The sequence below is a fragment of the Peromyscus maniculatus genome, chromosome 5 (genome assembly GCF_049852395.1).
Source record: "Peromyscus maniculatus bairdii isolate BWxNUB_F1_BW_parent chromosome 5, HU_Pman_BW_mat_3.1, whole genome shotgun sequence".
In the NCBI taxonomy this organism is placed as follows: domain Eukaryota; kingdom Metazoa; phylum Chordata; class Mammalia; order Rodentia; family Cricetidae; genus Peromyscus; species Peromyscus maniculatus.
Genome location: NC_134856.1, coordinates 52,689,808 through 52,702,170, shown reverse-complemented (window position 1 = coordinate 52,702,170; position 12,363 = coordinate 52,689,808). Strand labels below are relative to the sequence as shown.

General features: G+C 46.6%; 1 protein-coding gene across 2 annotated transcripts in view; it reads right to left on the bottom strand.

Moving 5' to 3' along the window:
• Positions 1-336: 336 nt before the first annotated feature.
• Positions 337-12,363, bottom strand: part of Cdh13 (cadherin 13) — a 1,016,171-nt gene continuing 1,004,144 nt past the window's right edge. For both annotated transcript variants that reach the window (XM_006986350.4, XM_076572196.1), the window contains exons 13-14: positions 11,950-12,168; positions 337-1,871 (exon numbers count right to left, since the gene is read on the bottom strand). In XM_006986350.4, coding sequence (XP_006986412.1) covers positions 1,864-1,871; positions 11,950-12,168 — 227 coding nt within the window. In that variant the 3' untranslated portion in view covers positions 337-1,863. The remainder of the gene's footprint in view (positions 1,872-11,949; positions 12,169-12,363) is intronic.

Genomic DNA, 12,363 nt, shown 5'->3' with positions numbered 1-12,363 from the left:
CATGTTCCTTTGAGTCAGGGTTTCCCCCTGAACGTGGGCTGTCTTGGCTAGGCTGGAACACAGCAAGTCCTAGTGATCTTCCTGTCTCTGTCCACCTCCCCCGCCGACAGCTGGGTTTTTCTGTGGGGATGCTTGGTTTGGGGTGGGTACTGGGATCTGGGCACTAGTCCTCATGTTGAGGAACAAACACTCTTAACCACTGAGCCCTCTCTCTAGCTGCCCCCTTCCAGTTTTCTAGACCCATTCATCTAACAGATAGAGAGGGGATCCTGAGTGGTCCAAAACGTGAACCCAGCATCAGACGCACTAGACACAATGTAGAAATCAGATCAGAGCTACTGGCCAGCAGTTTTAACCACTGATACCCATTTATTTTAATGAAAAAAAATCTCTGCATTCTATATGGTCCAAAAAGATTGACTATGGAAACAAAGAGCAGTATGTGGACCTCTACTCGCTTAATCTCACTACAACAAAGACAACATATGACTCTATTGCCCGCAGAAGGTGAACTCAAAAGCACAGGGCCAACATAGATTGCATAAGAAAGCATGTGTGCGCAAGTGTGTGTGTGGGGTTAAAACCTTTTGTAAGCAACAGCGTTAAAATATACTAAGACCCTTATCTTACCCTAGCTCATTCTGAGCTCTAAAGCCACAGGCTGGCGCTAGCTTCCCTTGATAGAAAAAAAATTTGGTGTGAGCTTCGATGGTTCATTTACAGTTTGTCAAAGAGAAGATAATCTCAGTGGGAGCATTAACATTCTTAACCTGACATGCTCACAGGACAAAACTCAATTCCTTTCCAGACATAATGAACAACTTTTTATTCTCAGCTTTGCGAACAACGGTAGTCACACGGAAGGGTACTTTAAAAACTACCTGGGTTTACTCTATTTTATGCCTGTATATATGAAACAAACGGCGTGGATATGCGTAATGCGTGTGTACATGTGTGGGTAATATATGTGCATACAAGATGGTGCCTGTTGGTCTCTTTATAGGTACACCACGATGACATTTGCACTTGTACATATACCAGGGAGGGAGAGGGTCTTCCTCATGATCTTTGTTATCCTAAGGACTGGAGGACTGTGGGTCTGGGGTGGTACAGTTACAGACTCTTGCCCGTGGGAGAGTAGTTCAGCCCTTAGCTTCTGATTCCTCACTCCCCACCTGGGAGTCAGGACCATGGCATTTGGTGGCAGTGGGAAGTGGTGGCAAGTCCTACTAAGGAGAGAAGACTTCTTTCCCTTGCCCTTCCCCCATCCCCAACCCCTGGACCTGCCTGGCTGGTGGGTCGGCATTCAGGGTTTAGACTGAGCAGGCCCCTGGCGGTGCAGCTTTGCCGCACAGGTGAGGGACGGACGGCTCAGTGGACTGACCTTGGCTGGAGAGCTCAGCTGTTGGAGCTTCCACCTCCTCTGTCTAAGCATCTCAAAAGCAGGGGGCTCCTGCAGTCTTCTACATAAATACTGGGTATATACACCGACAGATACCCATCCACGTACAGATACAAACCCACCGCACAGCTGTATGGATGGAGCGCGGTCTAGCAACGTGTGGACGCATCAGAAAAAGTAGTCATTGTTCCTGCTCCCTAAGGTCCAGTGACACACATGATCTTTAAACATTCAGGGCAAATCCAGAGGGTTCCATTAATCAAAGCAAGAAGGAAGATGCTATCAAATGGTGAGGTACAGATGAAATGAAATCGCAAAGAAAAAGGAGGATGTGGAACAATTGAGGCCTGGTTGTGAAGTTTCAGAGCTGTAAACGGCAATCTTCAGATTTGGATAGACTTTTTTTTTTCTTTTTCCTGTTGCTATGGCAACTTGGGAGTCAAGCTTCAGTCGTGGTGTTCTCACAGACCTGAGTGGAGAAGGTACAGAATTAGGTTGGGAATATCACAACTCACTTCAAAACACTCAACTAAACCAGACCAATGATCGACAGCTCCAACACGCACCACACTCCCCTGAACATTATCTTCTTCTTCAGCATGGCATTTGAAGACAGGATTATCTTACTGGCTACATCTGAAGAAGTTGGACTTGCAGCTATGATTACAGACCAGCGGTACAGGACTTCTTGGTAGGTGAGGCCCAGCACATCCCCGGTAAACATAAAGGCTGGCTTCTTAAAGTGCTGATGGCTCCAGGCACCAAAGCTCGTCCCTGAGACTGACAGCAGCTGGTGGCACTGCTACAATTGAGCCTTGTGCTCCGATCATTAGCATGGATGTGCTGGGCTAGGAACACACTGAACAGAGCCCAGAGACCAAGCAATGATTATCCCATGTAGAGGCATTCCTCTCTCTCTATCATCTATCAATTATCTATCCAACTATCTTTAGTCAATCAGACATCTACCTATGATCAATCAATCAAGCAGATAGATTTATTATTAATCAGACATTTATCTACCTACACATCATCTATCTATCTATCTATCTATCTATCTATCTATCTATCTATCTATCTATCTATCATCTATCATGTATTCATCAATCATCTATCTGACCATATATATTATAGAATATATCCTATTATATATAATATATATAATATATATATATAATATATATTCTGCCACAGAACAAAGACCTGTTGTTATCTCTTGAAACACCAGATTCATCCTATTGCTGACAAAACAAGTAGCCACAGTCTCATGAACCTCTAACCACACACATGTACTTCTGGACAGTTCTGGAAGTCACAGATCTGAAATGAGTCTCCTGGATTTAATGCCAATGTGTAGGCAGGGCTGCACTCCTTCCCAGGGCTTTAGAAAAAGAGTCACCTCCTCACCAGCTTCCAATCTTAGAGGCAGATGCGTTCTGTGACTCCTTAAAGTTCAAAGCCGGGGATGTAGCATCTTGTCTCTCTGTCTGTCTCCCTGTTGCCATCATCACACGGATGCTCCTTGGCCCCCTTGTAAGGACTGTGTGGTCACCTCAGGCTGGCCCTACTAATCCAGGGTATCTCCCCATCTCAAGATGCACAACTTTATTATGTCTGCAAAGTGTCTTTTTATCAAGTAAGTGATGTGTTCACTAGCTTCAGGGATCAGGATGAGGACATCATTGTAGGTTTCTACTCAGCTATCCACATGAGTGTAGCTCTATAGTCCAAAGGAGATGAGCTATCCTGTGGGCTGTGAGGACATGTCACACAAGCGGTACCCAGGAATGCTGTATTTGAGAGGACAGCATCCCCAATCCTGCTCATGGTTCCTACATCATGCCACCTGTGGGGGCTCTCTCTACTTATCTCAGCTTTGTGACTATGGAGGAGCTTTGTCCCCAGGATGCCCAGATCCAGTTCCTTCTGCTAGTTCTCTGCCTGTGAGCACGCCTGTGTCCACGGGACTCCAGTAAGAGCTGTGCTGATACCAGCTCAGATCAAGGGTTTCACCAAGCCCAGGAGACTACTTCCTATTCAGAGAAAGCTGACAAAGCCCTCTCCTTCTCGGACTTTTGTTACAGAGAGTCTAGTGCCATGGAGGAGAGAAGGAATCTGCTCGCAGGCTGTTACTAATTTGGGTTTGGTCAACTCTGTCAGAGATGCTCTGGGCCCACCTCCCACCACTGAAGACAGGACCCCCTGCTCAGCACTTCCCCCTGAGGTGGTTTTCCCTCCTTACAATGGTCAAGTCTTCTGGCAGATGGATATAAATCATAAACTATTTTGAAGAGATGTAATAAGGTTATTCTTTACATTTGTTGTTGTTTTGAGGCAAAGTATCATGTAGTCCAGGCTATGTGACAAGGTGACCTTTATTCCCTCAGTCTTCTGAGTGTTGGGGTCACAGGTGTGCGCCACCATGTCCAGCACAGATTGTATAAACAGCCTTTTTAGTGTGTGTATGTGTGTGCACATATATGTATATGTGTACATGTGTGTGTATATTTGCATATGTGTGTGTGGAGGCCAGAGGTCAAAGACAGGTATTGTCCTCAATCGCTCCTCACCTCATTTTTTGAGCCAGGATCTTTCACTGAACTGGATCTTACTGGTTTGGTTAGACTGGCTGACCAGAAAGCCCCAGGGGTCCTCTTGTCCCCACATGCCAGCACTGGGAAAAAGACACGTACACCATGGGGAGGTGTTGGGGATTTGAACTTGGGTCCTCAGGCTTGTTCAGTAAGCACTTATGAGCTCAGCCATTTCCCTAGCCACGGTCCCTTTTAGGTTTTTCAGTGATGCAAAGCCACGCATTCTGCCAGGTTCTGCGTGCTTCTGACATCTCATGCCTGCTAAAGGCCAGCATCCAGGCTTCTCAGCCCTGGCACTCTTGCCATCTGGGGCGGGGAATCTCTTCGCGGTAGGTGTCGTCCATCTCATGCTCTGGAGGACATTTAGCTCTGTTCCTGGCCTCTCTCCACTAGATGCCACTAGCGGCATCCTCTTCGTCATGATAATGAAAAATATTTCTAGACATTACCAGCTGTTCCTTAGGGGACAACTTGGCTAAAATAAAAAAAAAAATGGGGGCTGAATAAAATCCATTAAATTAGTCTGTAGCTCTTTGTTTTTAAATGAGAGTCTCCAATCCCTGTTTTAAGTCAATTTAGATGATCATGTAAATGATCCACCTCCTAGGGCTGCTGAGACGATTCCATGAGGTAATCTATATAATTTATGTAAAGTATTTTGCTTATATGCATCTGGCACAAAGAAATCCCTCAAGGGTCAGCTATCATTGTCCCTAAAGTCTCATGGCTTTAAAGGACCACAGTGTCTGCAAAGCCTGCCTGGGGTCATCTCCCGGCAGAGGACAGCCTTTCTGTGTGGCTTCTGTAATTTAGGATTCTGCTTGTGTCCACAACACATGTCACATGAGAAGGGAACAGGTGTAAATGCACTCTAGGAAATTCTAGAAAAAGGCGAAGCTATCATTAGAGAAAGCAGTTTAGGCAAGACCTGGTTCCAGGGAGGGATCAATAGCAAACAGGGAGCCCCATTATGGTGTGGCTGTGCAGCTGGGCTTTTTTCCCCTTTCTTTCTTTTCTTTCTTTTTTTTATGTGTGCATATAACACCTTAATAGAGGTTAAATGAAAAAAATAACAACTGTCTTTAGCTCATCTTAAAATGTTCTAAAAAATTGTTCTTTTTTTAAGGAAAATATTTGATGTGTGTGTGTATGTATGTGTGTGTATGTCTATGTGTATGTGTGGTGTATATGTATATGTGTGTATGTATGTGTATATATGTGTGTGTGTATGTATATGTGTGTATGTACGTGTATGTGTATGTGGTGTGTATGTATGTGTATATGTATGTATGTGTGTGTACATGTATGTGTGTGTACATGTATGTATGTGTGTGTGTGTGTGTGTGTGTGTGTGTGTGTATTCACTGATGCCATAAGGGAGCACTGGATTCCTTAGAGCTGGAGTTCCAGGAGGTTGTGAGTTGCCTGATGTGGGAGCTGGGAACCCAGCTCCGTTTTCTGATAGAACACTCTCCACCACTGTGCCATCTCTCCAGCCTTCGTTAGCCTCATCCTTGTATATAGGAGTGTGTGTGTGGAGACAGAAAATAGCCTCTGGTGTCACTCCTCAGGTGTCAGGTGTCAGGTGTCACTCCTCAAATGTCAGGTGTCAGGTGTCACTCCTCAGGTGTCAGGTGTCAGGTGTCACTCCTCAGGTGTCAGGTGTCACTCCTCAGGTGTCACTCCTCAGATGTCAGGTGTCACTCCTCAGGTGTCAGGTGTCAGGTGTCACTCCTCAGGTGTCAGGTGTCAGGTGTCACTCCTCAGGTGTCAGGTGTCACTCCTCAGGTGTCAGGTGTCAGGTGTCACTCCTCAGGTGTCAGGTGTCAGGTGTCACTCCTCATGTGTCAGGTGTCACTCCTCAGGTGTCAGGTGTCACTCCTCATGTGTCAGGTGTCACTCCTCAGGTGTCAGGTGTCACTCCTCAGGTGTCAGGTGTCAGGTGTCACTCCTCATGTGTCAGGTGTCAGGTGTCACTCCTCATGTGTCAGGTGTCAGTCCTCAGGTGTCAGGTGTCACTCCTAAGGTGTCAGGTGTCACTCCTCATGTGTCAGGTGTCAGGTGTCACTCCTCATGTGTCAGGTGTCAGTCCTCAGGTGTCAGGTGTCAGGTGTCATTCCTCAGATGTCACTCCTCAGGTGTCAGGTGTCATTCCTCAGATATCACTCCTCAGATGTCAGGTGTCACTCCTCAGGTGCTGCCATCTTTCTCTTTAACACAGGGTCTCTCACCGGCCTAGGACTGGCCATGTAGTCCAGACTGACTGACCATTGAGCCCGGGGATCCGCCTGTCTCCTCTGCCGGCTCTACAAGTGTGTGGCAGCTGCTGCTCTGGCTTGTGTTTATGTGGGTTCTGGGGACTGAACTCACAATCTCATGCTTGCTAGTCAAGCACCTTACCTACTGAGCCACCCTCCCTGCCCCCAGCTTCTTTACAGTGACAGAGGTTGTTCTCTGCCTCCCCCAAACACGGGGTCATTTAATTTTGGAACTTGTAAGATTCTTTACCTAATCTTCAGGTCATATTCTTACCATTTCTGGTGAATTAAGCCTAAAAGGTTTCTGAGCAAGTCCTTCCTTTAGATCTCTTTGCAGAGATTTGTCCAAGTCAAACCACAGCTGTGCTTAACAACAACAACAGCAGCAGCAGCAGCAGCAGCAGCAGCAGGATACCAGCAGTTGCTTCAGAGGGAGGGCAGGAGGGCACTCGTGGAAGATTCTCGCAGCCCTTCTATGCCATCAGCACGAAACTCAGATGGCAAAATTGACAGTAGCGATAATTTCATTTACATTTAAAAATCACTCTCGGGCTGGAGAGATGGCTCAGAGGTTAAGAGCACTGACTGCTCTTCCAGAAGTCCTGAGTTCAATTCCCAGCAACCACATGGTGGCTCACAACCATCTGTAATGAGATCTGGTGCCCTCTTCTGACCTGTAATCATACATGCTGTGTGCAAAATAAATAAATGAATCTTTAAAAAGAATAAATAAAAAATAAAAAACAAAAATAAATAAATAAAATAAAGAGGCAATAAATGAAAAAAAAAATCCTTGCTTGATGTAGCCACCCAATCCTGATGTTCTCAGCCCCTAAAAATAAAAACCCCAAACAAATAAAAATCACTCTCCATGCTACTAGTTTTATTTCCCTTAAAAAAAAAGAGGTCAGAGAATGGTGCGCAGAGCCTTCCAGTCAACCCTCAGTCATTGGAGAAAGCCATCTATACTACAGTAAGTGCAAACGTCTGGCATCTCCTTCGGTAAAGAGGCAGCCCTGTGGCCAATGCTGGCTTCCCAGCTGACTCTCCTGGGGACCTTTCTGAGCATCGGTTTTCTCATCTGTAGAGTGGGATAAAATCACCAGGCCAGTGAAGAGCACAGGGAAAAAAAGCTTCGAACACCAGAGCTCCGATGCCAGGTCATATGGCCCTGAATATTGTTTGGAGGGAGGAGGACTCAGTTTTGCTTCCCATGCTATCTGGTATCAACCTCTTCTACAACTGCTGAAGTTTTATGGATGATGCTCAAAGGCAGGCATTGGCAAGCTCTTCCTGTAAAGGGCCAAGTAGTAAATGTTTTCAGCTTTGTAGGCCATGCAGTCACTGTGAAAATATTCATCTTTGCCATTATAATAGCAGGCAACCACAGACAGCATGTGAATAAGTGGATGGCATTGTGTACTAATAAAACTTTATTAAGATACACACAGGTGGTGGGCCAGATTTGGCTCCTTTGATGTAGTTTGAATTCAGGCTTAAATTTTTAAAATTACACTGTGTGTGTGTGTGTGTGTGTGTGTGTGTGTGTGTGTGTGTGTGTGTGTATCCATGCTGTTGGGAAATACTCCTACCAGCAAGTCCTGCCAGATTTAGTGTCTTGAACGCTTGTTATTTGGTTTCTGTTCTTGGTGATTTTTTTTTGTTGGTTTGTTTTTGTTTTTCAAGACAGGGTTTCTCTGTGTAGCCCTAGTTGTCCTGGAACTTGCTCTGTGAACCAAGCTGGCCTTGAACTCACAGAGATCCACCTGCCTCTGCCACCCAAGTGTTGGGATTAAAAGCATGTCCCGCCACCTCCTGGCTTTTTTTCTCCCATCTTAATGATGTTTAATTGAACTTCCTGTTTTATCCATGGTTTAATTCTATAAACTTCTTAAATATCTTTTTAGGAAGGTCATTGGCATAAAAACCTTCCTTTTAGCTGGGCGGTGGTGGTGGCACATGCCTTTAATCCCAGCACTCGGGAGGCAGAGGCTGGCGGATCTCTGTGAGTTCGAGGCCAGCCTGGTCTACAGAGGGAGTTCCAAGACAGGCTCCAAAGCTACACAGAGAAACCCTGTCTCGAAAAAACAAAAAAACCAAAACCAAAACCAAACCAAACCACCACCACCACCACCACCACCACCACCACCACCAACAACAACAACCCTTCCTTGTGGTTGTGTCATGGTGGCTCACCACACACCCACCTGGACTTGAACTTTCATAGTGTCATCAGCACAAATACCTTCACTTATGTATTCTGAAATTCACTCTCCTCTTCCTTATTACTGCAGCATCAACCCAGGGAGACAGCACATGCCCATAATGTGGATGGAACAAAGGGTTGTTGGGAAGCCCAGGAGCCTCTATGATAAGACAGTCCACTCACTATGGTGCCTCTGACTCCCCCTGTGCATTTATTATCTGCCACTCCATGAGTCTTTGATGGGAATAGATTTCTGAGCCAAACCTCCAGTGCTAGAGTTTCGAATGGAGCAGAGTCAGGGTATGGGTGGAGACACATTAAAAATTCCCTTGATGTTCTGCATGCAGCTGGTGTGAGATCCACTCCCATCTCTGCAGCTGATACTACACAAGGCTGACCTGCAGGCTAATGGTATCCATTAGCAGATCAGCCGCCTGTACAAAGGCATCAGGGGTGTCTGCTCATGAAGGAGATTTTCCACATCCCCAGAATCAAGACTAAGATTCTGTTGGCAAAACAAGGGACGGACTATCAGGTGTGTTTCCTCACTATTCATTCACGGTAGCAGATCTGCTCCCCAATGTCCTTACGTTCTGGTGTTCCATCTCATACAAAGCCTGATGAATTCGTACAATCATTTCTAACTTCTGCTTCTCCAGGTCCACCCTAAGCCCTTCATCCTCTACTGATTGACAGAGCAGATTTAGGAGAGCATCCATCGTTCCCTCAAACTCATATGGGCACGGAGCTGGGAAGACAGTGAGGTCGTTATGGCAGCAAGTGAAGACAGAAGGACCTGAGCTCGGGTCAAGGGGCAGGAACGAAGCTGGAGGACTTAGAAGGAGCCTTGAGGATTGTGGGATGGTGGGGGTGATGATGGCACAGTCATCAGATGTGGGTGGGAGGAGGGGCGATGGCACATTCTGTGTGGAAGATGCTGAGTAGAGACAGCAGTGACACACTGTCAGGATTTCCTCCCTTAGCTCTACCCACAGAACTCTGGTCCCACACAGAGAGGGCTTCACACACTGCCAGTGTCAGATGTTGAAATGTGAGCCTCCTATTGACCTGTACACCCTGCCACCAAGATGTAATATGCTCTGTGTCTTCTATCAATTTTTTTATTCCACGGTTATACCAATAATTTCTCAAAATTTAAATGCAAGGGCCCCAGAGCCTTTTGGGCAGCAGAAGCTGATGTGAACGACTGCCAAGGTCAAAACTGAACTAACAATCCATACATAGGAGAGCCTGGCAACACATGCTCACTTCATTCTCTCATTTCTGTTACTTAGCCTAAGGATTCCTCTGCTCAAAGTGATGTGTCCTTGTATCATAGTTATTACCAGTTACTGAAAGGAAGCATGAGTTATCAATACTATTTTCTTCTTTCCTTCCTGTTTTTCTTTTGGAAACAGGACCTCTCTATGTAGTTCTGGCTGGTCTGGAACTTACTATGTAGAGTAGGATGGCCTTAAACTCACAGAGATCCACCTGCCTCTACCTTCTCAGTGCTAGGATTAAAGGCAGACACCATCATTAAATCCATTAAATTCTGGGAGCCAGACTGATCCAAGGCTTTTTCAGAGGCCTTGATGAAAGACAAAGGGAACACCAGTTCTGTGTCCTTGCTCATAGGTAGACTTGGTAAGGTCCAGTCTAGGGCCAGGGCAGGGGCCAGGGCTTGGTCTGGTCTGGGGCCTCCAAGGAATTAAGGTTTCCATTCCCAGGAACTCAACTTTCTCCACTCAAGGGCTATGGTTATCAGTCCTAAGGCTGTTGAGGTGTCTGAGGTATCTGTGTTCTCTTTGTCAACATTGTCTGACTTAGCTCTCTGCTGACCTTGACTTTCTCCTCCTACAAATAGTACATAAGATGCTGTACTAGATAAACTTGCTTGACATAGCAATCTCCTGGTCCTAGCTTTGTCTTCTTTATTTCTCATTCTTCAACACCTTACCATCCAGGTCCCTTATTCCCATGGGTTTGGGTCAAGTGAAGGATTAAACACTATCATGCTTTTCCTTTAGCCCAGCTCCCATCTACGCCCACTGGCAACTTTTATTTATGTTATGTACATTGGTGTTTTGCCTGCATGAGGGTGTCAGATCCCCTGAAGCTAGAGTTACATACAGCTGTGAGCTGCCATATGGGTGCTGGGAATTGAACCTGGGTCCTCTAGGAAGAACAGCCAGTTCTCTTAACCACTGAGCCATCTCTCCAGCCCCACCTCTGGTAACTTTTAGAAGTGTGTTGTGTGAGTTACCTTTCTCTTCACTAGGACCAAATACCTCCCAGAAAGAACTAGGGAAGGAAGGAGGAGCTTATTTTGGCTCACAGTTCAAAGGAAAGGTATAACCCAGGCCTCAGCCTGAAGCAACAGAGCCACGAGGCACTGTCACAAGGGGTCAAACAGGAAGCAGAGAGCTCTTGCTGGAGCAGAGACAGGATATAACCCCCAAGGTCACCTCCACCCCCACCAGCAACCCATTCCTTTCAGATAGATCCTACCTCCTAAAGGTCCCACTCCAAGTGGTCAACCACGAGAGCCTGTGCAGGACATTTCACATCCTCAGCCACACAAGCCTGTGCAGGACATTTCACATCCTCAACCACACAAGCCTGTGCAGGACATTTCACATCCTCAGCCACACAAGCCTGTGCAAGACATCCCACATCCTCAATCACACAAGCCTGTGCAGGACATTTCACATCCTCAGTCACACAAGCCTGTGCAGGACATTCCACATCCTTGACCACACAAGCCTGTGCAGGACATTTTACATCCTCAGCCACACAAGCCTGTGCAGGACATTTCACGTCCTTAACCACACAAGCCTGTGCAGGACATTTCACATCCTTAACCACACAAGCCTGTGCAGGACATGCCACATCCTCAACCACACAAGCCTGTGCAGGACATTTCACATCCTCAGCCACACAAGCCTGTGCAGGACATTTCACATCCTCAGCCACACAAGCCTGTGCAGGACATTTCACATCCTCAGCCACACAAGCCTGTGCAGGACATCCCACATCCTCAACCACACAAGCCTGTGCAGGACATTTCACATCCTCAGCCACACAAGCCTGTGCAGGACATTTCACGTCCTCAGCCACACAAGCCTGTGCAGGACATTTCACGTCCAAAGCAGAACAGGGTAGCTATGGCCTGTGGAAGAGCAGTTGGCCAATCTTGGTGCATTTTCACTGGTTCCAGGCAAATGACATCTATGGGAGGTTTTGCCTGTTGGCTGGTTTGTCAAATAGCAGAACCTCTTTCAGCATCTCCTTTGGCTGGCTGGGGGCCATTCCGATGCCTTTAAGCATTGGTTGGAACACTTTTACATGTCAGGGGTTCAGCCACATGGACCTCAAACCTAAAGATTTGGGGGTCAGACTTCCTCGGGAATACATATGGAAGAGACAGGTGGTGTGTGGTGAAGTTCACGGGCACAGAATAAGCACGATGGAGTCAAGAGGACTTACCTGATAAGCTGAGGAGAGAGAAGAGCAGCAGCAAGCCGAGGCTGAGGTGCAGGGTCCCCGCCGCATTGCAGTCTACTTTGGAGTTCTTGCAAGAGCACACCTGCACCCTGAGGTCTGTGATGTTCGTCATTGGTGGCTTCCCTGAATCTGTCACCATGATGGGCAGATTGTAGTTGGCTTTGTTCAGATTCTGAAGAAGGCTCACAAGGGCGTGGGTGTCTGGAAGACAGGAAGTCCGTGTGAGAGAGGAGAAGCCCTCTGCTGGAGGCAGAGTGAGGTTCTGGGGCCTTGGCGTGCACAGAAGTCACTGTGTGCAAATAACTTACAGTTATAGGTGTGTTAGAATGAAATCGATTAACCTTGAGTAAAACACACTCAGTTCCTCAGTGGCAGTAGCCACATTTCACACAATCA